General features: G+C 32.9%; 1 protein-coding gene across 3 annotated transcripts in view; it reads right to left on the bottom strand.

Annotated features, from left to right (window-relative positions):
- LOC118199281 (uncharacterized) overlaps positions 1-27494 on the bottom strand; it is an 87885-nt gene that overhangs the window by 33723 nt on the left and 26668 nt on the right. For all 3 annotated transcript variants that reach the window (XM_085825911.1, XM_085825910.1, XM_035371097.2), the window contains exons 4-7: positions 23034-23312; positions 18290-18913; positions 3624-3816; positions 2014-2172 (exon numbers count right to left, since the gene is read on the bottom strand). In XM_085825911.1, coding sequence (XP_085682037.1) covers positions 2014-2172; positions 3624-3816; positions 18290-18913; positions 23034-23312 — 1255 coding nt within the window. The remainder of the gene's footprint in view (positions 1-2013; positions 2173-3623; positions 3817-18289; positions 18914-23033; positions 23313-27494) is intronic.

Raw genomic sequence — 27494 nt, 5'->3', positions numbered from 1 at the left:
TTTAAAGCATACTTGCTAGCATCATGAGAGCAAAAATCAGAAGGTTTCTAGAAAAAATTCAGAAATGCAAGCAAAATATAAAATAACAAAGAACTACAGCCCAGCCTTGTATTACTATATAAAGAAAGACAGATACCCTGTAATAAGTGTGAAAGTGAAGATTCACAGTTGCTACTGAAAGAGGAATAATTTGCCAATCTTTGCAGAATGGAAGGGCAAGGATGTTCATTTTTTCAATGGTAAATCTGGCAGCTAAGTTGCTCCAAACAGTTGGTTGTCCTAAATTGAAATATATTTGATAATGTTTTGAGATGTCTTTCAAAGAACCATTTATGTCAATAAATATCATTGCTGCCCTTCTATAGGAAAAAAAGCAGCTACAACCCAGTAATTTAGGTAGGCAATCACAATCCAGTGACCTAAATCATCATACTTAAAAGAGAGAATGTTGAAGTGAAGCTCATGTTAAAGTATGAGAAGTTCATATTCTGTATTACGAGGGCCATCCAGGAAGTAGATTACGTTTCCGTCTGTGTCCGCTAGGGGCGGGGCTAGCGCGGCCATCTTGGGGTCAGAGTGTTGCGCAGCTCAGTCTGCATCTAGCCGTGCTAGTGAGAGGTTCGTGCTGTGCTCCGTTCAGATACTGTGACGGTTTGAAATGTCTGCGTTAATTGAAAATCCCGCGAGCTGCGAGGTGCGCTCAGTAATAAGGTTTCTGACTGCAAAAAACTGTAAACCGATAGAAATCTATCGGCAGCTTCGTGAAGTGTATGGGGACAACATTATCACTGAAGGTGGAGTGCGTCAGTGGGTCATAAGATTTCAAAATGGCCGAACCAATGTTCACGACGAAGATCGAAGTGGGAGACCCAGCATAGTGACCGCCGAACTTCTTGAAAAAGGTCGATGCTAAAGTCCGTGAAAATCGAAATTTCACAATAACGGAACTTTCTTTGAGTTTTCCACAAATTTCGCAAAGTTTGTTGCACGAAATCATCAGCGAAAAGCTTGGTTACCACAAGTTTTGTGCAAGATGGAAGGCAAGAAGAGGTAACGAAGTGGTTGAAGGCGCAGGCGGCCGAATTTTTCGACGAAGGAATTTCCAAGCTCGTACATCGCTACGATAAATGCCTTAATTTGTATGGTGACTATGTAGAAAAGTAGTATTTGAGTGTGGCTTTCATCTGTATATAATAAAATTTGTTTCCTATACTTTGTTTATTTTTTTATTCCAAAACGTAATCTACTTTCTGGATAGCCCTCGTACTTTTGAGCTTTTATATAATGAATATTGAAAATTAGCCAAATTTTGTGAAGCAGGCACTAAGGAGTTAAAATATGTCTAAATAATATAATACATATATATTTAAATATATATAATATAAATAATATAACATATTTAAAATATATCTAAATAATTCTTTTTAATTTTGTTATATTTAAAAAATTTCAACTGACTACCTTTATCAAATTTGGATTCAGTATAAGCAAAGCATTTTTACTACACCAAATTTACTGCTATAATGCTTAACGTTGCAGAAGGCAGTGTAAATATAAAAATAAGAATTTTATTAATTTGGTTTTGAATAAAAATGAGGTATATTTATTTTAATACTTTAGAGTAACTATCTTTGAAGCATTAAAATAAACTCAAATTTCACATGGATTGAATGCAGGATATGAAAGCAACTGTGCAGCTGAAATATATATTTTTAACAAAAAAAAAAAAAATTAATTAAACTTTTAAATTTCACTTACTAAATATTTGTCAAAACACATATAAATAATAATAATAATCATGCAAATGAAAAAAATTCACTTTATTTTTGTCTCAAATCTATGAACACAGTCTATGAGCACAGTATTTATAACAAATACATAACTGAAATGCATTCATTGACCATGTAAAATAACTTCAGGGGCCAGATGGGGGCCCTTATGCTGCTAGTTTGAGATCACTACTTTAGAAGACATAAGTTTATAAATGGAAAACATATTTAAAAGTCTACATACCTAATTTAGTGACAAAAGGTTCATCTAAACCTAAAAACTCAGTATCATTAATATTTTTCACAAGCTTATAAATCTCAATATAATTCGGAAATTTTTCCGAAGGTTTTCGTTTATTGATCATCTTTTCAACCGCATGATTTAGACATGTGTACCTTGAACCTATAAAAAAAGGTGGAAATATTAATAGCATGGTCAATTAATAGAGAGATACATTTAATAACTGCTTCCCAATAACATTTGAACTAACTCATTGTAACAGAAATTAATCATATCAATCACTAATTCTTTCTGTCAGAATCAGCTCCAAGGCAACAATTTTTGGAAGGCTCTAAATAAGTTAATTCACAAGTGACAAATAAATGAAGGCATATTTTGCTTTTAATTACTAATATGTTTAATTTATAACAGATGCCCAAAATACTGCAGCCAGATCTGCTTCCTGTGAGTTAAGTTGTTTTTTCATATGATATTATTACTTATGATAAAATCAAAGTTATGAAGTTACCAAATTACATTTCAGAACTCTCATCAGAAGTTTAAAAAAAAAACTGTACTATATAAAGAGCATTATAAAAATTAATTCAATATCAGATATGCCTCCGTTTATATGCCTTGGTTTCAATACTTGTAAAAAGACATCCTTTCTAACTTCTTATGTAGATCATAATGTTGTATCAATTGTTAATGCAACAACAATAACTACAAAATAAAATATGCAAATCCTTTTAAGAAATTATTTGCCAATAAAACTTATAAAGCCAAGGAGCACAAATTTTCAAACAGATTTTTTACTAAATTCTAAAATGGCTCACATTTTTACAGTTAAATGATACACATAAACGTGCTTGATAAAACAATGCACAATATCTATTCTAAAGATTATTAAAATTGCAATCTATGTATGTCCAAATCTGATATTAATGTTTTTAAACCAACAGGCAGTAAACTAGCCAATGTAGGTTTGACATAATCAATCAGCCAGTACATAAGCTTTTTCTCCACTGCCAATTTCCTGGTAGCCAATATAATTTGGCCACATAATTAGCTACTAGGATATTCCAACAACATATTTATAAGACTATGCCAGAATTTTCCAGTTAAACAAACAGAATTACTAAGATATAAAATAGGTTTCCTGTTTGTTAATCAAGTGTCATAAAATGAAAGTCAAATTCAAAATAATTCTAGGAAGCAATTTGCTATAATTTTATTAGCATTAATCATTATAATTATTATAATCTTTATAAAAGTTTTTTATAAATATTTTATTGCATTTATAAATTATAGGTCCAAAGCTCATACAGAAAAATGAGGTTCAAAATGCTAAATCTTTGTTTCATATGAAGAGCATGCATAGATACTAAATTTCATTCCTAAATTAATATTTGCTCAAAAAATCCTTCACTCTCTAGAAAGTTATAAAAATCTGGTTAATGGAGTAAATGCCTAAAATGCCAAGCTGGAAAAGATTCTTTTTAATTGTAGACAGGAATGCATTTTAGACATGAAAAATACAGCACATACACTTTTATGCATTTACATGCCGGGCCTTTAAATGCAGTTGCAAGAATATTCCATAATAATTTTTTTATACTAAATATATAACTAACCTTCATATTTGAAAGTTTTTTCCATTTCTCTTCCAGTTCGTCGAGATCGCTGTTTTATTTTACAAAGCTCATTCCAAACTTTATTAAATTTCTGCTTATACTTATCTTCCATAATATATGTTGAATCTTCATCATCCAGATCCTCTAAAGAAAGTTCCTTTGTCTGAAGTTTACGAATTTTTTTATCTAAGTGCTGCAAAATACATAAAATACATGCTTTTATTTAATCAATAACATATATAAAGATACACATAAATGTAGCAAACTCTCCAACTTTTTATTTTCATCATTCTTCAATTTAATAAAATCTCCCACTTTTTAATTTTCACCCTTTACTAATGAAAATGTTTTTTCCCAGTAATAAATGAAACTTATATTGTGGAAATTTCAGTCCTCACCCCCCTAGCATTATTTTTCTTAATAAATTTTATTTTATACGATTTATCTTAGTTTATTGTAGACATCTGTAGAACTTTATATGAAGATTTATGTACTATTTAATCAGTTAATATTTATTTAATTTTACATGAAGATACGTTTATGTTATTTACTTAATTTTATATGAAGATATTGTTACGAAATGTACAGGCGCGGTGAGATGGGGAAGCCATCAAAGGAGTTCCCCTCAAAGGAGTTTTAGGGTTGCCATAAAATGGCACCAGAAAAAGAAGGGTTGCCACATTTGGCGAAAAATCGACCATTTGGCGACATGCCATGGGCAGATGGAAAACCTTCTGGAACGAATTCTTACCGGTTTAGTCCAGAATGTTCTCGAACCCAAGCCGAAAGCTATATAAACCCTGCTGGTCCACAGTCACTGAGTGTATATGCCTCGTCTAGCGATCTGATAGTCAGTCATTGAGCGAGTGTCTCGAAGTCTAGCGAGAGAGACTTTTAGTGTATCGCGAATTAGTGCATCGTTGAGTTTTGTCTTAGACTGTGCTGAGTCGAGAACTATACTCTTGTGTATCGTCGAGTGCATCACGAGTTGTAGCGTGGAGAGTACGTGGAGTTCTGAGAACGACCAAGCAGAGTCGGGAGCTGTACTCAACAACAACTGGTGTCAGAAAAGAAAAACGCAACAATTGGTATCAGAAGTGGTATTTAAGGGTGAATGCCAGTGACAAGAGCGATGGAAGAACAATTAAGACGCTTGTGACTGCCTTTGCTGCAATCCAAGAAAAGATGGAAGCTGGACAGAAAAAGATGGAAGCTGGACAGGAAGAGATGAAAGCCAGACAGAAAGAGATGAAAGTCGGACAGGAGGAGATAAAGAGCGAAATAAAAGCCATTCAAGAAAAGATGCAAGAGAAATTCGAACAGATGGAAGTGGAACAAGAAAAGATTAAAAGCGAGATCATGGAGCTTAGAGAGGATACCGGAGCAAAAATAGCAGCTGTGGAAGAATGATTTGAAGAAAAATTGAGAGAATTCCGGAAAGAAGTACATGTTTCGAAAGAAAACCGGACTGAGCCCAACGAAGCTGAAGATTTCAAGGTTCCCCCAGTGTACTCTCATATGTTAATCAAACCCAAGCACATACGATGGAAAATCCTCATGGAGTGTATTTAAGACCCAGTTTTCCATCGTGGCGGAAAATAACAAGTGGGACTCCTCCATGAAGGCTTCGCAGTTGGCTGCGTCACTCCGAGGAGATGCTGCAGACATCTTAGGGGTCCTCTCCAAAGACCAGATTTCAAACTTCAATACCCTCTTGAATGCTCTGGAAATGAGATTCCGGGAAAAGTGTGCGAAGGGCTGTAGCCGTCTGCAGTTGAAATCTCGCCAGCAGAAAATCACGGAAAGCCTTCATGAACTGGCGACTGACATCGAGAGGCTGGCGCATCAAGCATATCCGGACCGTCCACCTGATGTCCATCAAAATCTAGCCTTGATGCATTTCGTCGATACCGTTAAGGATGTGGAAATTCAGAGAGCTCTCAGATGAGCAGATCTGAAAGACCTAAAATCTGCCTTGGTCTACGCTATGAAGTTCGAGTCAGCTCAACAAGTGACTCAAAGAGATCGACATCCTGTTAGAGCAGCTCAACAAGTGACTCAAAGAGATCGACATCCTGTTTAGAGCAGCTCAAAATCCAAATTTTGATGATCCAAATTTTGATGTCTCGAAATTAAAAAAAGAAATAAGAGAGATTTGGGAGGCGTTAAGAAGACCTAATAAGAACAATACTGGGAAGAAAATCGTTAAGTGCTGGAACTGTGGATCGGAAGGACATCTCAGCAGGAACCGTCACGTGAATCAAGACTGGGAGAAAGCTCCCGCGAAAGAAAACCAGGGAAACTAAAGTGTGGCAATTTCACGGGGCGGAGGTTGTCAGGCAAATATGCAGTTCCTCTGAAAGTTCTTCAAATCTCTTCAATGAGCGGTGGAGATAACGGACTGTTCGTTGAAGGATACATGAATACGCATCCTTGTAAAATGATCATAGATATAGGAGCAAATGTAACCATCATAAGAACAGATGTAGCTCGAAAATTGAGCGAAACGTTGCGCTGGACTCCGCCCTGTGTGACTTTGCAAACAATGACAGGTGGTAAGATTCCCATTGAAGGTAAAATTAACATCATCATTACCTTCGGGAATGAGACCTACCAGCACTTAGCTTTCGTCGCTAACATTGCAGATGAATTAATACTCGGACTGGACTTTTTGCGGAAGTACGACTTTACGTTGGACTTTAAACATAACGAAATGCACTCTGCAAAAGAAGATATAACTATGTTTGAAATGAAGAGCAACATTCCCTCAGCTCACCAAGTAACAACAAAAACAGATGTCACCATCCCTCCGATGACTGAATTATTAACAGCCGGCTCCATAGAAAAGAATAGCTTCAGATTTGGACTAATTGAATACCCTGAAAATAGCCCAAGAGAGGTATTAGTGGCCTCCTCATTACTAGATCTTTCGAAAGATTTCATTCCTGTGAGAGTGATGAATGTTAGTCACAAACCAAGAAACATCCAAAAGGGTGAAGTGATAGCAGCATGCACTCCAGTTACTTGCGTTTACAAAGCCCCACTTGAAATTTCGACTAAGGCAACTAGGAAATTAATAGAAGAACTTCTGCAGAGTGCAAATTTAAACCCATGAACAAAGATGTGCAGCAGAGAAAACAATTAAAGAATTTGAAGATCTAATATTTTCTAGGTCATCCAGAGATGTTGGCCGCACAAAATTGACGCAACATCAAATTGATACGGGGGATCACTCTCCGATAAAGCAGCATCCCAGACGTTTACCATTCACAAAACAGGAAGAGGTTAGAAATCTTCTGAAGGAGATGCAAGAAAATGATATCATCGAACCATCCACAAGTCCATGGGCATCTCCTATATTTCTCGTCTGAAAGAAAGATGCCTCGACAAGATTTTGTGTCGACTACCGGAGACTAAATAATGTCATTAAGAAAGACAGTTACCCTCTTCCCAGGATTGACGATACTCTAGACACAGGACACAAGTGGTTTTCCAGCCTGGACCTCAAGAGTGGATACTGCCAAGTGGAAATTCATCAGGGAGAAAACTGGTTGACTACCGGTCAAGGACTCTGGCAGTTCAAAGTTATGCCTTTTGTACTCTGTAATGCCCCTGCAACGCTTGAACACCTGATGGAGACAGTGCTTTGTGGTCTATCTTAGGCCCATATCACACGGCGTTTGTTTCATACGAACAACTGTTTCGGACAATTTTTCTGCCTGGTTTACTACTGAAAGAAAGACGTGCGACTTTTTCCTTCCTTTCGAAAAAAGTTGCAAATTGTTCGTTTTCAACCAATCAGCTATCAGCGCCGAATGCTGTTAGCTTGTTTGTAATGGACAACCAGTTTTCCCTGTGTTAACCCCAAAGTGAGCTATGGTGATTGGCTGTTGTGGTGACAAAGCAGAAAAATTGTTCCAAACAGTTGTTCTTTCGAAACAAACCGACGTGTGATAGCAGCCTTACGAATCCTATCTGGTCTACTTAGACGACATCATTATAGTGGGACGCACTTTCAAGGAACATCTAGAAAATATCAGGAAGGTGTTCCAGAAATTGAGAGATGCCAGCCTTAAACTGAGTCCTTCGAAATGCAAGTTGTTCCACAGTAAAGTTACCTATCTCAGGCCCGTCATCTCTGCTGAAGGTGTCCGCACAAATCCAGAAAAGGTGTCGGCAGTTAAGGACTGGGAACATCCTGTGGATATTCATCAACTACGGAGCTTCCTGGGACTCTGTACTTATTACAGAAGATTCGTGAAGGGGTTCTCCAACATCGCAAGGCCTCTGCATAAATTAACAGAAGGTAAACAAAAATTCGTATGGACTGAGGATTGCGAGAAGTCCTTTAATCAGTTCAAGGTGGCATTAACATCTACGCCCGTGCTCGCGTATCCCCAGACCGACAAACAATTTATATTAGACATAGATGCAAGCAACGAAAGTGTGAGAGCTGTCCTTTCTCAAATGCTTAATGGTCAAGAGTGAGTAATAGCCTATTGGAGCAAATGCTTGTCCAAAGCAAAAAGGAATTATTGCATCACCAGTAAAGAATTGCTTGCTATCGTAAAAGCCATACAACATTTCCATCATTATCTCTATGGCAGAAAATTCTCATTGCGAACCGACCATGCTTCTCTAACCTGGCTACTGAATGTCAAAAATCCTGAAAGACAAATAGCCAGATGGATTCAAAGACTGCAGGAATATGACTTTGAGATAAAACATCGTAAATGCTCCTTCCACGGAAATGCAGATGCTTTATCCAGGAAGCCTTATCTTGCACACTGCAGCCATTGTTCAAGAGCTGAGGCTAAGTACGGGTTGGCGAATCCGAGTATCTGGCAGGTAACATCTTCAACACCAAATGATCCAGATCCATGGAGTGATGAAAAAGTTAGAGAAGACCAATCAGCGGATCCTGACATTAGGCCAATAATAGAACTGAAGGAATCCTCCAGTACAAAACCCAAGTGGCAAGACATTTCCATTTTCAGTCCTGCAACTAAAAGGTACTGGGCTCTCTGGGATTCACTCCACTTCCAAAATGAAGTCTTATATCGACTATGGGAAAGCGACGATGGAACTAATAAGAGATGGTAGCTGGTGCTTCCTCGAAACCGAATACCTGATGTTTTGAAGGAAATACACATCAGCTCAACAGGAGGGCATTTCGGCTGTATGAAGACACTAAACAAGGTACGATAGCACTTCATCTGGAGTTCGGCGAGAAATGATGTTGAGAAGTGGTGCCGATCTTGTGATGCTTGTGCAGCCAGGAAAGGAGGGACGTAGCCATGGAAGGCTGCAGCAATACAATGTATAGGAGCGCCTTTAGAGCGAATTACCCTCGACATGCTTGGACCTTTTCCACGGAACACGGATGTTAAAAAATACATCCTCATTATCATGGATTACTTTACGAAGTGGCCCGAAGCTTACCCAGTTCCAGGTCAAGAGGCTGTCACGACAGCTGAAGTTCTGTTACAGAATTGGGTGTCCAGATTTGGGACGCCCCGCCCTCCAGATTCCTTCCGACCAAGGCAGGAACTTCACTTTAGCTGTGTTCAAGGGACTCTGCGACTTGTTGGAAATCAAGAAAACGCAGACGACCCCGCTACATCTGCAGTCTGATGGCATGGTGGAGAGATTTAACCGTACAATCCTGAGCCACCTCTCGCTCATGGTTTCCAAAAACCAAGAAGAAAGGGATCGCAAGCTGCCCCTGTTCCTGCTTGCTTACCGTAGTGCCATCCACGAAAGCACCAGCTATTCTCCATCACAGATGCTCTTCGATTGCGATCTCCGTCTGCCAAGTGACCTGCTTTTCGACCGCCCTCCGGATGTACATTCCTCACCTGAGGAGTACGTGCAAGACCTCAAGGCCTGGTTGGAAACAGTACACAAGTTTGCTCGAGTGTGGATCAACATCTCGACAGACAGGATGAAGAAGAGATACGATGCAAGAGCCACCGAACATCAATTCCAGGAAAATGACAAGGTTTGGCTGTGGAATCCAAGTCATCGTAAGGGCGTTTCTCCCAAACTGCAGTCGCATTGGGAGGATCCCTACACAGTCCTTAACAGATTGAACAACGTTGTGATACGGATCAATAAATTCCCCAATTCCAAACCCAAGGTCGTTCATTATGACAGATTAGCCCCATACTATGGCCATAGTACTCAGTGCTTCTCATTCTTAGGGGTACCCATAATTCTTGTGCATGAATTTTCTTACTTAGTTTCTGTGTAAAGTTTGTATGTAGTGTAAATGTTTCTTTAGTTATGTTATTTGTTTGTATCGAATTATGCTTCTGACCAACGATTGTACTGCCTGGGATGTCCATTTGGCAACAAAATTGGCTATATGCCATGGATGGAGAACCTTCTGGAATGAATTCTTACCGGTTTAGCCCAGAATGTTCTTGAACACAAGCCAAAAGCTATATAAACCCTGCTTGTCCGCAGTCACTGAGTGTGTGTGCCTCATCTAGTGAGCTGATAGTCAGTCATTGAGCGAGTGTCTCGAAGTCTAGCGCTGAGTTGGTCGTCGAGTGCAACGAGAAAGTCTTTTAGTGTATCGTGAATTAATGCATCGTCGAGTTTTGTCTTAGACTGTAACCCACAAAATGGTACATATCATGCTTGAAAGTACTTTGACAGATTAAAGCTTTCCTTCCCTGCCTTGCCCAGATTTCCTCAGTTTAAAAGGGCAAGACACAAAATGAAATTGACTAACTAAAAAATATAAAATTTAGACAATCTAATTAAATATTATTGTATTTTACATCAGAATCATATTATACATAGTTGAATAACCTAAATTGGTGGTATTCAGATCTTATGGCAGTGCAACCCCATCAAAATTGCAAATAACCTCAAAAAACAATTTTGTGATCCCAATCAGAGCATCAAACCTTAGTTATATAGCAGAAATTCATATTTTTAAAGATTTTTATCCATCTTGTGAACCTGCTACAAATTTTTGTAACCCACAGTATGAATACCATCGATTTAAATCATGTATACTGATGTTAATTTGATGTACTTTTGAAATGGCACCATCACATAGCAAAGAAAATTCCTGGTTTTTTGTATTTCAAGGTTGAGAGTTATAATAAAAAAGACCATATAAAACCTATTTTTTGAAAGTCTAAAAGCACTCGGAATTACTAAAAAAATCCAGCTAATGATAGCATATTTAAAATGTAATACAAAAATTAATTACTAATTAGTGATGCATTTTTCATTTATGCACTGTTTCATCTTTGTTGTTGTTCATCACTGTTCATGTTAATAAAGTATTTCATTTATACAAGACTGTATTATATTTTTAAAAATTATTTTTTACACAGTCTTGTATAAAAACTCATTTATACAAGATTGTGTTATATTTTGTTCCTGTTATGACTCCATCAACATTTCATTTTGCACCTCAAATACATTTTTCAGAAGTATTTCTTTGATTTGGATGTTGCATATGGGGATAAAGGGGAGGGGTGATGTGGGATATCTCAGAGAGTTACAGATGCCTATATGCAGTTATGTAAGGAAGATGTCACTTAAAGGGATGGAGTAAACAATAAAGTGTACCGACCAAAGTAAGTCTGCTGTAGAAAGAAATTTTATTGCTGTGCTCATTTGGAAAATAAATTTTACCTTGGCTGTTATGTGTCCTCTGAGTTGTCTTTAATGTTAAAATGATGAAACAAATGGCACTAAAAGAGTGCCATTCAAAGAGACTATTTGATAAGAATACAAGACTTACCACAGTAAAATACTGTATATTCTTGCAGTTTTTATGATACAATAGATTCTGATTGTAGAAAAATAGAAAAGCAGGTTCAGCTTTGGAGAAAAGCTGATTCAAAGAAGTTGCATATCTAAGGCAAAAATTTACCAAGATCATGGACATCTTCTGGAAGTTTTTCATTCAACATGCTGCATCAAATACTTCAGTAAATGGCAAAAGAAAAAGCATTAGCAATATATTGGCTTATGACACTGACTGCCATAATGATAGGCACGGGTTCAAATTCCAGAAAAAGCATAGATGTTTGTAAGTGCATAGCGCCTGAGTGATGACAGGGCAATCAAAATAACCAGAGAGCTGAAAGTCCTCTCGAGAGACTGTGGTAAGGGAAGAAGGATAGCAGAGCCTCGGACTGCCCTCCCCAGTTGTTCTTCAAAATTAGGGTGAAATTGCACAGTTGGTATGGTGGAAAACTGCATGACCAATGGTGAAATTTTGGTGTCCTGCCCACTTCTGTCTGTACCTGTCATGGCCTAAGTAGAAAATCCAAAGATATTTTAGCTAACTTTAATGAGAAATAGTTCAAGAAATTATCCAACAAAAGTAAGAAATATCAGCTGAAAGACATTGCAATCTTTAAAAGTAATTGACAGCAGAGACAAGAAAAACTTGCTTCACTATTTTTCTCTAATTTACATGCAAATGCTAAAGAAATGAAAAAAATATGATTCCTTTAGTTATGGTAAAGCCAAGACATTCAAAGTTTTGAAATTGTGTCATTATGATACAAAATAAACAAAGCATAAACAAAATTAGATAACTTTTATAGAATGACTCAAGAAAATGGACAAAGGGACGAGAAGGAAAAATCATAATGGACAAAGGGATGAGAAGGAAAAATCACAATAGACAAAGGGATGAGATGAAAATAATCATCAAATTTTATTTTTATAGATTAGTGTCGACCCATTCACAACTGGTTGTTTAAAAAATATGAAATTTTCTTCTCTAAACTGTATGAATGCACAGAGGCTTTCAGAACTAAGAATAATCTAAAATTTAAAAAATACACTATAGCAGTGGTTCTCAATCTTTTGAATAATGCACACCATCTAAAAACTTTAGCACCACTACTACATTTTGCAATGATTATTTTTCAGTTTCTCTATAGAAATATTTTTAAAAAAATATATTTTGCCATTTGCACAACCTATTGGCTGTTAGTATTAAATATGCACACATAAAAAATATTAGATTAAAAATTGGTTACAATTTTAATTATCAAAATTTAGGTTATAATACTTTAATTCTAAAATTTAGTGTGAAATTTGGGCCCATTTAAAAGAGATCAATTTCTTTATGTCTGTCTTATTTCCCAGCGGGAAATAAGACAGACATAAAGAAATTTAAAAGAAAAGAAATTTAGACATAAAGCTATTTATTATTGAACCATAAACTGGGATCTACTTTTAATTTTGTTCTGTATTTATTCTTCAAATATAACATGGTAGAAAATCCTTGTTCACACAAATAGGTTGTGCAAAAAGACAATAAAAATTTAATAGCTTTCTTTGAAATGCCTTTAAATTCTTTTTTTTGGGGGGGGGGAGGTCAGCCAAAAGTTAACAAGTGTGTTATTTTTTTAAATCTTCAGTTAATGTTTGATCACAGGAAATTTCTATAAATTGTTTTTTTCTTCACAAGATAAAATTTCAGGTACATTTGAACAAAATGGATTTCTAATCCAATATTCTTTTTCATAATCTTCAGGAAAATACATATTGAAATTACTTATCAATGAAAAACAATGATTTTTAATCTTGAATCGTAATTCTTTTATTTTCAAATTATTTTTGGTTAGAACACTTTCTAAAAGTGGTAAAAAGCTTAAAATATTATTAGCCAATTCTTTGATAATCAGTTCGAGCTTTTTTATCATTAGATTTATTTTATCCCTAATGATACTTTTCCTTATAATCACTTTTTTAAATAACACTTTTCCTTATAATCCTAAATTTAATTAATTTAACTTTCCAAAAATATCAGCTAAATATGGTAAATGCACCAACCATAATTCACTAAATAAACACTTTTGCAATTCAAATTTTGAATCACAGAAGAAAATTTGAATTTCGGATCCAAGTTCAAAAAGACGATTTAAACGTTGCCTCTGGACAACCACCTTACTTTGGAATATAAAATATTTCATGTTCATTGCCCATCTTCTGCCATAAAATCAAAAATATTCTTGAATTTTAAGCTTGGATTTTAATAAAATTAACTATTTTCACAGCTTGATTCAAAATAATTTTCAGATTTTCGGGGATTATTTTAGTTACTAAAGCTTCACGAAGAATGGAGTAGTGAGTAAATTTAGTTTGAGGTGCAACTTTTTTATTTGAGAAATAACACGGAATGTTTTCCTGTTAAAACCTGAGCTCTGTCACTGAACATTTTCCAAGGAATATCATTCTCAGACCTAACACTGTCAATTACTTTGAAAATTTCATTTGCTGTTGCTCTATCATGAACAGATTGATAAAATAAACACTCTTAGGCAATTTGTTAACCTTCTTCGAAATGTACGTAAACTAATAATTGAACAAGGTTCATTATATCATCCAATTGCAATGCAAAATACTCACTGTGTTTTATTTTCTGAATAAATGTATCTTTTATGGAATTTGCCATTTCATGAATTTGTCATTTTACTGTACCATTCGATAACAAAATTTTATTAAGTTCATTAGCTGAATGGGCTGGCTGCATGCTTTTCATGACTTCCCCAAGTGCAACATGAATATGAGCAACTTTCCTTTCAAAAAGTGTGCCACAAAGCCATTCTTCAATTAGGCACATAGCCTCCATGTGATTAGCCATATTTAATTAACCAATCAACCTAATTTATGTACAGTTTCTAAAGTAAAACCAGAAACTCACAGAAGTGTAGTTAGTTATCCAATCGGGAGGATTATGATAGATACACTGCCAGTGGTTGAATTACCAATGTCACTTAATTTGTACATTTTGGCAGAGTTGATAGAAAGAGTAGAAATTCAGGTATTAAAATTTTGATTGATATAATTAGCAATATATCACAAAAGGGGAACCTTTTTTCAAATCTTGACAAATCATAATTTGACTTTTAAAAATCTTTTATTCTAAATCCTATTAATTTAGAAGTCAAACAACAAAAATCAGCGTTATATTTGCAAATCTTCACAGTTAAAAAATTGGGAAAACACTTACTGAAAAAACCATACAATCACAAAATGGCGAACCATGTGGTGTGTTTGCCATTTTGTGATTGTATAAGTTTCAGTAAGTGTTTTTTCAGTTTTTTAACTGTGAAAATTAACAAATATAATGCTGATTTTTGTTGTTTGATTTCCAAATTAATACTTGTTCAGCATGTTTTTTTATCTTATCTAAATCTGATGTTTACATAAATATATTTTGCTTTGAAAAACATCATCTTTGATGAAGTTCAAGGCACTTTCAAATGTAAAACCCAATTACGAAGAGCTTTATTATGAGAAGAAGAATGTTTAAGAACTTTATTATGCAGTAAAGGCCACAAAATCTCTTTGGACATAAAACAGCTTTTAAAAAAAAAATTGTTTTTGTTTTGTTGTTGTCTTTGCTATATACTGAAAAGAACATAAAAATCTTATACAGTCAAAAGTCTTTAATCCGGACTCGTCGGGACTTCGCCGATTCCAGATTATCGGTTTTTCCGGATTATAGATCATCAATTTAAATCTGGTAAGATGGCATGCAGAAATTATTAAATTAAAAATATGAAACGATAATTTATGAAATAAAGAGCAATTATAATCTAAAGGGTATCAAAATTTACAAAAATAAAGCTTGATATTTATTTGTTTACTTTATTAAACATTTCTTTCAATGCACGCATGTGTAAAGCATACATTACGCATAGTCGATTATGCTAAAATTTTGAAACCCAATTTTTTTAAAACTACTCAGGTGAAACTTAGCACTTTGGCATAATTTGAGGTATAGGATTGAAATATATAGATATGTGCGTATGTGTAAAAGATTATATTAGCAGCTTAAATTCCCTTCTATGTTCTAAAAATAGTAACCTCTATTTGCACTGCCTCATTTCGAGACTACTCTATGTCATATGATTCTTACGTAATTCTAATGATGTAAATGGAACTAAAACTCAAACAGCCAATAGTAATTTTACAGCAATATTAAATATACAATCAAAATGCATTGAGAACCAAAACTAACTCAGTCTGAATTAAAATTTCTCCATGAACATAATGCACTTGCTTTCTATGCTTTGTCTCGGCTACACTGCAGTCTGTATGCTCCTTCTTTCTTATTGCAAATTAAATTTCTTTGGAATAGGCACAATTAATGCACCAACTTCATTGTGGCTGCAACATGTTTACTTAAATAAAAGTTGAATTAAATATACCTGGACTGCCAAATTTCTTATTCATAGTGGATCGGCGTTTCAGCATTCTACGACACCAACATTCCCACTGTTCATTATGGATTCAACCGCCTGTGTTCTACTACAGAATCTATTACATATATATGTTATGGTGAAACACCGAAATCTGGAGAATGTCAACATTCACATAGTCTCTTGGTGTAGGTCCGAAATATTTTCCAAATACTCTTATTTCTGACTTACCCCGGTCAATGTCGACATTCACCATGTACTAATGGTGAATGTTGAGCATATAACAATATTATATTTACTTCTCCGTAATTCAGTCGCGAATAAACGCACTTGAAACTTGAAATAAGAACTTAAGAAGATGAGAACCTAAAACACACAATACATTCAAAATGAGAAAGGAAAATAATAGAAGTTAAAAACTTATTTAATTATACAGTACGTTCTAAATGAGAAAATAAAATGACAGTAATAAAAAACTTACTAAACTATGTGATTCAAATCTTATTTATTGCAACAACTTAAACTATTATGGCGCTTTATGACCTCTCTTTACGACTTTCACCAGAGCATATCTGTGATTGTCGGCATACACCGGTGAGGGTCTGAATATACAAGAATGTAGTAAAATATTCGGTCTTTCACCGACATATTTGGTGAATGTTGATATTCTCCGGTGAAAGTCGACATTCTCCAATTTCGGTCTTTCACGGTAACATATATATAAAATGGTACATCATTTCAGAAAAAGTTCCATTTTGTGTCAAAATAGATATGTTATATATATTTTATATGTATTTTAACTCACCCTTTCGAGATATGAAAAACATGGCTCAGTAGAACAAGATATATAAAACTGTCCCATCTTCCCCCCTGAATGTATATTTTCATCTGAAATATCTTAAAACATAAGTCTAAGAATTATTTATTTTTTGTTAGCCTTGTTTAAAAACTCTTTGCACTTCCGTACACAGTATTTTTTTCCTATCATCACATGCACTTGAATATACATCAATTGTTGGTGGTACTTATTGTTTTGCTAGACATCTCAGAAATAAAAAGGACACTTTATGATTTGCTTTACAATTGATAAACTACAGCAGTTTCTTGAGCAAAATGGACTTTTTTAGAAAGTTATTTCTGTACTTAAATGATTTACCATTTTGTATTTTTTAACACACAAATATATTTTTTGCATATATTGTGAATTTTGCCTATATAATTAAGATCATTTCTTCTAATTTAAGACGTAGTTCAAAATTATGCTATACTGATGCACAAATTATTACGGATTTCAGAAAAAGTTGTTAAAGCATACACTGCTATGATTAAGATTGTTTTATTATACACTAAAGTGTATACATTAAAGTGATATTTCTAAATAAAAGACTTAAATTGATTTATATATTAAGCAATATTAATACATTTAAATATTTATCAAGTTACAAAAATAGTTATGATGCAACCCACAATGTTACCAAAAAGTATTTACATAGTAACCTAGATATGGGAATGGCACACGTCTGTTTAACCACACATGGATTTGCACTTTTGAAAGTTAACCATCATTTTTCTCATTCGTGTTTCCTTTTGTATGAAGTACATTTGTTTTTCTTGTAACAGGATTGTTGTAACAGGATGTAAGTTATCTCCTTTTTGATAATTCAGTATTTTAATGTGTGTGAAGATTATTACTTTTTTGTTATGCTTAAGTTAAGCAAAATTATCCTATTTTATTAAATAAAGATTTCGTAGTTAACTTTTTGACTTATGAATCTTTAATGAAAACTGTGCTTGAGGAAACGTACTCATTACGTCTTCAGTGCTAATGCACAATCCAAATATCTTGCTTCAAATCAGTTTCCTTAGTAATAACCCGATTTGTCCTCTTAATTTCCCATTCAAATCATCTTTTTTTTTTTTTTTTTTTTTTTTTTTTTTTTTTTTTTCCCGATGTAAATTACTAAATAACTTTATTAAAATAACAATAAAAATAAATTAGCAAAAATTAAAATAAATTAGAAAAATAAGCAGTCTAAAGACTAAAACAAACATGTAAAACTTAAAGTACATGTAACATAAGAAATTTAAAATTAAAGAATAAAATTAACTAAACTTAACATTAAATTTATTACACAAATGAAATAATATCATAAGTCAACATCTCTAAAGGGGGGACGCACAGAATTTATTTAGATGAAAGGCATTTAAAATATGTTCCCATTTCTATTTATTGAATGATATATAACAAATTTAATTCCATTAAAAAACTGTTTGCACAATGCAGATGAAAAAACTTTAGTTAACTATGCACAGGACGATTTAAAAACATTTCATAATATTTTGCACAAGATAGATTTCTCCGATCCCTTTTTTAAGTTATGTTTTATTTTCAAAAATTTTAACATAAAATTAAGTTTATAAAAGAAAAACAGATAATTTAAGTATTTAATAATAAAAGAAAAAACTCACATGAAGTAGCCTCTCCAGTCTTTTGACTTGAAGTTCTTGACGGGCATCAGCATCAAGTTTAGAATTTTTTGAATCAGATTTATTGTTTTTTTGCTCTTTAGATGTATCAGCCTGAAAATTACTAATCTCTGACACAGCACTGAAGTTTCTGGAACGATCTTGTTCACTGGTGCTTAGCTCAATAAATATTTCCTTTGTTGTAGAACAGTCTGGTTTCTCAGACTCAATTATTAGATTCTTTTGCAAGTTTTGTCCAACTTCAGTAAAATTATTTGAAGTTGAAGAACTGATTTTATTCCCATATTGATCTAATGATACACTAGATGAATTTTGATTGGAAGCATTTATTTTAATTGCTTCAGCTGTTGATTTATGATCAGCAGCACTATTAATATTCTTTTTCTGCTTATGGGCTTTTAATTCAAGTTGCAAATAATTAAGATGCACAAATACCTTATCGGAGTCTTTTATAATGTTTTCTCTGGTTAAGGTTATAAGGTCGCTAAATTCATTACTGATCACAAAATTCTGATGAGCATAATTTAAATGTTTGAGCAAGTTGTTCTGGATTTTTTTTTCCTCATCTTCTGTTAGTTTCATATACGGTTTGCAAAACTCTAAAAGCTGAAAGGAAATAAATTACATCAGTCAGAATTTCAGTTGCACTAAATTGAAATTATGCAGCTATATTAATGCCTTAAATTTTCTATCTGGTCATTTAAAAGTGTTCTATCACACATGTTAATGATTCACTTACCAGTTTTAAAAAAAATCGCAGTTTTTATGGGATGTTTCAGTTTTACATAAAGGATAATTATAGTTGACAACCTTAAAAGAAAACACAAAGAAATGTGGAGGTTGTCACACTACGAGGCAGCACCATTTCAAAGGAATTCCTAATTGACTTAAATTCACTTTATAATGCATGATTCAGGTTACTGAACTATTTATAATATAATTGTCACTATAAAATATATTATCATTTAATAAGATATTTTAAATTTATGTTATTTGAGTAATTTCATTATTAATATTCTTAATAACTAATCATAATTTTTAATAATTCTTAATTTTTTTAACATTCTTACACTTTCATACTGAGGAAATCCCAAATTGAAGAAGGAAAGCTTTAATTTAATTAAAGTACTTTTAAAATGATGAAAATAAAATTAATAATCAACATCCATAATACTTGCATGGATAAACTTTATAATATACCATATACTAAAGTAAAACAAAATTAAACACAAATATTAACCAATTAAACATTAATTCAGTCTTCATATCATAAGTTCTATCAACGTCTACAGTGGATTGAGACAATTCAGATCAAATGAAATTTTAATACAAAAAAATAATAATAATAATAATATAAATCAAATTTAATAGGTAAAATATCATAAAATGTGATTAAAAAATAATACAATTTAAATAAAATAAATCTGCAATTCACTAGATGTGGGGGAATGCAATTCGTACAATTTTAAGTTTTATTAATTCAATAAATTTCATTTATCATAGGAAAACAATTTTCTTAGTAAAAACTAAAAAATATAAGCCAGGATACCTGACAATCTACTGAGAGATGTGTTAAAAACCAGGAGAGTTGGCAACTATGGGATATATACACACAAAAATCATGGAAGTGTTTCATTTTTAATTTAAATGCAATCAAAAGTAAATATAACTAATCAAAACATAGAACCCCGCATATGATAAAAATGAACAGTTAAACAGGGAAGTACAAGTTTGGTTCATAAATGTCTATGAAAGTGTGAAATACTTTAAAGAATCACTAAAATCTGGACAAACTAATGCTACTAATAATTACATTTTGACTAAGTTATGAAGAATCAAACCTTTCTAATACACACATAATATAGCCAATTAATTTTCAATGACAGACAAAATTGCATCTAACCAGCTCCAAGCAATAAATAAAATTCTGATAAATGGATTCCCATCAATTTATTCAGGATCAATAAACAGCAAAATTTAGTAATTTGTTCTGTTTTGCTCTAATAGCATGAAAGGGAAACATTATTCAATTGAATTACAAGTTATAAAGAAAAATAAATTCTTTTATGATAATACTCATTTATCTAGATGATTGTAATCAAAACAGCAAATCCTTCAATCTTAAAAGGTTTACCATGTTACTTTTTGGAGTTGTAACACACTATGGTAGACTATACTCAAATACTATAATCTACAAAAGAATGCACACTAAACTACGAGGGTGAGTCCTCTAGTTTTCCCCAGGAAATCAAACAGCAGTGGGGGAAGAAGACAGCAGTAGAACACAAAAGACATCCAAACACCGTTGGGTGTCATTCAACTGCGATTAAGCATATGGCACTTTGGAAAAGCCTGTGCAAAACGGAGACGAGTCTCTCCTCTCAGACTGGTCCCAGTAGATATAGAGAGAAGGTGCATTTTGAATTTGTGGTCAAAAATGGAAGTGAGAGTGGCTGTCCGCTATGAATGGACATGTGGAGTATCGGGAGTAGAAATCCATAACTGCCTCGTCTATGGGTCAGATGTGATATCGAAAGAAATGGTGCGGAGATGGTACCACAGATTCAGTGAGGGATGTCAGCAGGTGCTAGACAAACAGAGACTTGGACGGACGTGCATGGGCACTACGAACGAAAAATGTCAGGATGGTGGATGGCATGATTAAAGTGATCACCACCGATGAAGTCGCGGAAAAATTTGTAATTGGACATGCACGAGCTCATAAGATCATTCCCGACATTCTTCGATACCAGAAAGTGTCAGCACGATGGGATGCCCTGACAACTGACTACGCACCACATGGAACAACACATGGCAGCCAGCTTGGAACATCTCGTGCATTACCATCGTGATGGCAATGAATTTCTGTTTCAGATTGTGATGAGGGATGAAATGTTGGCAATCATTTCAAGTACGAATCGAAAGCTGCATCTATGGAGTGAAAATATCCATCATCACCGGTCTGAAAAAAGCTCAAACAATTCCTTCTGCAGGTAAAGTGCTCTTCGTAGCTTTCTGGGATGCCCAAGGAGTTTTGTTGTTGGACGTTTTGGAGGTTGGAACCATCAATGCTATGCAGTACTGTCACACCCTGTAGAAAGTGAAAGTGGCTATTAAAAAAAAAGTCGGTATTCTGATGCTGGATGATAATGTGAGACCACACTCAGCAACAGCAACGCAAAACTGTACTGAAACTGTTCGTTGAGACTTGACCATCTGCCATACAGTCCTGATCTTGCACCTGGAGACTCTCATCTGTTTCTGGCTTTGAAGAAGAATCTTTGCGAAAGGCACTTTGGAAGCAATGCTGTAGTCAGACAAGTCGTTCAATGCTTCTTCTGTATGCAGAGCGTTGGGTAAGTTTTTTTTTTTTTTTTTTTTTTTTTAAATAAAGTTACGTTTTCTCATATTTTTTTGTCTTTCATACACACCTCTGTCCACGGTCGTCGGGGGAAACTTATTTTTGTACTCTTCCTCATACAACCATTACTTAATTAAAAGGAAAGAAAAATAATTCGTAAGCCTTAATACAGTTATCTCTCCCAAAACCTCACCAATGGAATATAATTTTTCCATTTATTAGACAGTCATGTGTAACAGATAGCTCATTATGAAAGGCTCTTGGAACAAGAATTGGTACAATTTCTTTTTACCGCAAACTTCAGAATGGCATTTTTATATGGCCAAAATACTAATAAGATGCTATGCATTTTAGTAAAATTCATTTTAAACAGCAAAGCTGTTTTGTAGGGAATAAAAAAAAATATTTGTACTATAAATTTGTTCATACAGCAAAATGCTGACAATAGCCTATTATATGCCAATAAACTTGCTATATCCAGAAGAAAATAAATTAAACAAATTTATCAAAATCCTTAATTCCTATATTTTGTCAAAACATGAAAAAAATTAAGTAATACTACAAAGAAAATCCATGTGGTCACTGCATGACTTTTTTACATGGGCTATTAAATTATACACATTTTTTTGCTGTATTTCAAATAAATTTATTTCCCTGAATTATTTCAACTTAATTAACCTATTTGTCAAGAAAAGTTGAAAATGACATAAAAAAACAGCAAATTTTGAAATTAAATATTCCAGTCAATTTTTATTATATGGAAGACAGGCTTCTTATAATTTTATTTTTTCATGACGAGTATAAATCTTTACCAAATTTGAGTATAGGAAACAGGAAATCGCATTAAAACTTAGATCTCATTATTTGTTGAAAATTATTTTTTTTTTTTTTTTTTTAATTTGACATTGCTAAAACATGAATAACATTTTAAACACTTCTATAACTGGAAGTATATAACAACAATTAACAACTGCAAAAATGTTTGGGACTGCCAACTGCAATAAAAAAAAGGAGGTACATAACTAGATGTTATAGCAGTTCCATATACAAAATATTAACATTCCTATGGATAGACTAAGTTATGAAAGATACATACGTACATAATTAGGTATGCACAAAAAATTCCCTTTTAATTCATTTTATAATCTGTTTCAGAAAAATGAGTCCTTTATTCTATCCAAACAAACAAAAGCCACATACACATACCCCCCCCCCAAAAAAAAGAGCCAATGGATGGGGAATTATCAAAATGGACATTTCCTTTGAAATATAATATGCGAAATTTTTTGTGATTACAATATTAGCTTTACTTCATACAAGGAAATAAAGATAATATAAAATATGAACCTTTACAAATTTACAAACCTTTACAAATTTTCCCTTGTTATCTACAGGAAATTTACATGAATTCTCAGTTGGCTCTTTTTTCTTTTGCTCCGCAACTAGCTTTCCATTACATAAAACATTATTTGGGTTAGTTATACACTTCCTAGGATCATCTTCAACATCTGAAGTACTTCTTTTTCGTTTCAGTGAAAGTTTCGTTGAAGTAGCTGGGTTATTTATACACTCCTTTGTATCATCTTCAATATCCAAAGCACTAGAGCTTTTCTTTCGTTCTAGTGAAAGTTTAGTTGAAATAGCCTAAATCAAATAACAAAATAATTACTACAAACTTTATTTCAAAATGACAAAATTTTTATCAAAAATGTATAAAAGTAACAGTTCTGGAATTTAAAAATAAATATTAGTTAAGATTAAAATAATTCTATCTAAAAAAAAATAGACAGTTTGTCAAAAATTATCAAATACACTATAATTTGATTTTTAGAGCAGTATTAATTTAACAGTGGATAAAATATAATTAACAATCTAAATTTGAATTAATCACCACAAAAGTTGATATAATTACAGAGATTAGCATAAAATTCTTTCTAATATGCCCTTTTTACCCATAATATGTACATCTATAAAAACGGGATGCTTCTTAGAATCCCTGTTTTCTTCCCTTCTAACTCCTTCATTCTAAAGATACCACTGTTTTTCAAATCTAATTACTGCTATCCCTCAACTCCTTTTGAAAATGAAGTATTTCTAGTCCTTCCAGAAGTGAAACTATTATTGAAGTTACTTATGATTCTTAGATTTGCCATTAATAAGATGCAATATCATTATGCTAAATAAAAATCATTCACTCCAAAACTAGCAATCTTAAACCACAAGCCATGGTAAATATTGTGAGCTAAACATGTTTTAAAGTAGAAACATTTCATATGTGAGATTTTGACAAAGGAACAAAGGTGAATTTTACATTTTCTAAGTGATGAAGATTAAATTCTTCAGGAAAAGAAATGATCTGTAGTAAAAGAATTCATTTACATAATCACAATTATATTCTACAACAGAGATTTATTTTGAATATATTGTTAGAAGTTGCCACTGCTATTTCAGGCTACATTTCAAGCCAATTATAACATTCTTGTGACAACCGCTACCCCTTTAGTATAAAAATACTGGAACTGTTAACTTCCATTATGACCAGAACTAAAAATACTATATTGCTGGCAAATCAGAATAGCAAGTGTTAAGTAAATCAATGGTTTTTCTAACGGGTACTAGTGTAAAACTAATTTAGAGCAACAAAACCTCATGACTAATCAGGACGTAACTACTATATCTAATTTGAAAAAAAAAAAAAGAGAGAGAGAGAGCTACTCATACTAGATTATTTCAAAATCTAAAACTATTCTTCAGACCTTTGAAAGCTGTAAAAAAAAAATTACTTTTTTTTTTTTTTTTACCTTTATATTCTTTATCGACAAAATTATATCTTTATAATGTACATTTCTCTATAAAAAAAAGTAAAAGAAAAACTGTTTATATGTGCTCTATTTTAATTATTTTCACTTATCTTTTACGTCGTAGCTAATAATTTTTTTTAAATGACCTGAAATCCAACTCTAAAATCTGTATAACCACAGGTCATACAATCTTATGGCCGATGCAACTAGTATGACTGCAATTGGGCAGCAAAATTTACCGGTACCAAATTTTTAGAATTAAAGGAACCATTGAGCGGTATAATTTACAAGCCAGAGCTTGCACAAGGCAGCAAAATGTCTAGCACCTGCCTTGTATGTTGTATAGATTTTTTTTTTATCCTTCCCTGTATTAATTAGTTAAAAATTATTTGAATTGAATGAGCTAAAATCATAGCTTGAAAATAAAACCTTCATTGTAAAAATATATTTCAATCATTACTAGAAAGGAAGATAATGTGTTAATTAAAACTATGTGTAGTTCTGTAAGATGCACTATACATACATTTGTCCCCTTGCCAAATTAAAGTATTTTCAAAACTGAAAATCAGTGGAAAAGAAATCGTAACTGTTTTTTTCATTCTTAAATGCATTTTGGTTGCCCCAAAATATTTAGACATGAATATTAGCAACAGGAAAGTAATACACTGCTATATATACAAAAGCACAAGAAAATGGAACAAAAACTATCAATCCTCCCCTCCTTAGTTCATTGCATTAACCTTTTATTTGTTATATTCAGCATAAGGGGTTCTAATTAAAAACAAAATGGGGGGAGGGAAATTATAAAAAAGTATGGGTCTCCTCTCTATAAATGCATGTTAATAATACAGAAAGATGATGTCACACAGATTAGCTTTGAACAATGCAAAAGCTTTTTTTTTTTTTTCAATGTCTCAACTTCTCTACATATCAGCCTATAATGAAAATAAATACGATTTTTGATAAAATATTTTAATTCCAGGTAATGACATAACCAGTATTAAAAAATATACAAAAATACAGTATAATCTTTCTTAACCGTCAACAATGGAACCTTGCCAATTCTGGATAAGAGATTTTTTCAGATAATTGAACATATACGCCTAGAACTTACTTCTTTGTGTTTTATGATGCCACCTGTAGAAATTGTGATATGCAAAGTGCTTTGGTTGTGTTTTCAGATCCATAATTAAATAAAAAAATATAAAATTGTACAAATTATTTAATATTAAAAAAAATATGTACATGATTTTATATTTTAGAAAACCAGAATTAAACAACATTTTAAAATCACCTTGTGTTTTATTACATGAAAGTTATGAATTTCTTAATGTGACAGCATGGAACATTGAATATCTGCCTGCTGACAAGACTCACAAGAAAATTTGCTCCATATACTATGACATACTTCATAATATCAAGTCCTAACATAGAAACATAGTCATTTTGTCGAGAAAATAACAGCGTTATTTTCTTGACAAAATTAATGAAAATCTGCAATCATCTGTCTGCTTCTTTTCATGTAAATTTCTTGCTCTGTGTGTGGTTGTCATCTTCATCCTTTCCCTCCTTGTCATCATACTTCTCCTTTTCCATTCTATGTCTAATTATTTCATAGCCATCTTGAGAAAGTGTGGCAGGCATAGAATTGTCTATATCCACCCAAACCAACTCTTCACTAACATTCTTCAAACATATAACTATATCCAAGATGTAAGCCATGAGCTCTGAACGTATTTTAATACCAACACAATTTTTGTCACATTTTTCTCAGCAAAAGATAATAAAGTTAAATCTGGCCTCTTTCGATGTCAATTGTTTCTGAGAACCATGTATACTACTTTTAAAATTCAGTTATCGAAGACATAAAAAAAGGACTGATAAATCTTTATATTCTACAAAATTTCTTGATTCATTGGCTACATTTGGTGGCACAAGTAAAAAACAAAATCTTTTCATATTTAAGCCATCAGTTTGTTAGGTGATTACATATTTTTTTATCTCATTGGCCTAAATTTCGGATTTCAATTTAGACCTTCAAAATTGCTGTTATTTTTATGTTACCGATTAATTGAAATGGAAGATTTATGGTAATGTAATTAGCAACCAAAAATATTAAATGAAAATTTAAAATATAAAACTGAAAATAAAGAAAATTCCAATAAAACAACAATTTGAAAATAAAAATGAAAAATGTCTTGTTTTCAACTATCTTTTCATTCCTAAATATTTTTAGCTAATTTTTTATTTTTTCCTTTGACATGAATGTTGTATAATTTTAAAACATATGATGATGGCAATCAATATATATTATGGTTATATTAGCTTTTAGGTTCTTTTACAATAAAGTAGCCACTGTGCTTATTTGATAAAGTTGGCAAACTTAATCACTCAATCTGTAACATGCAAATTTTAAATGTAGCCCAAGTTTCATAAGGTGGACACTTTAATAAAGAAGTACAAATTTTTATAATCAATGTACAAAGCAGTACTGAAAATTATAGGGTCATTAAAAAAACAATAAAATCATTAAAAAACTCAATCTCTTTTAGGGAATGAAATTTTGAATTGCATATAATAATATGCAATAAATAAAAGTAGGGATATTATTTATACAATATATGCTAAAATATATTCCCTATTTCATTAGACTAGATTATAGCAAAGCACGCATGGGTTACATTCTTATACGGAAAAGAATGCCTTTGTGGAGGTCTTTTTAAGGGAAACTCGTTTCTATTCATTTACACAGGGGTTTTCATAAATACTCTTATGCAACCATTTACACACGGGTCCTAAAAACTCTTATGCAATCAGCTCTTTAGCTGGGATTCAAACCTGCATTAAACTAGTCATGTTCAATGATTTTATCACTCGATCACTGGTGAGCAAATAAAATTAAATAAGAGAAACTTTGTTGTTAATAAAAACACAAAGAACCTTTATCTCAAATAAAGAGGGAGGAAAACAAATGAAAAACAATGATTCTATTATGCTTTTGACTGTCATCAGGAAGCATTAAATC

This window comes from Stegodyphus dumicola, chromosome 10, assembly GCF_044657685.1.
Source record: "Stegodyphus dumicola isolate Sdum_Otavi_A_Nest chromosome 10, ASM4465768v1".
NCBI classification, from domain to species: Eukaryota; Metazoa; Arthropoda; class Arachnida; order Araneae; family Eresidae; genus Stegodyphus; species Stegodyphus dumicola.
The sequence above is the reverse complement of the archived record's forward strand: the minus strand, read 5'-3'. Positions and strand labels throughout refer to the sequence as shown.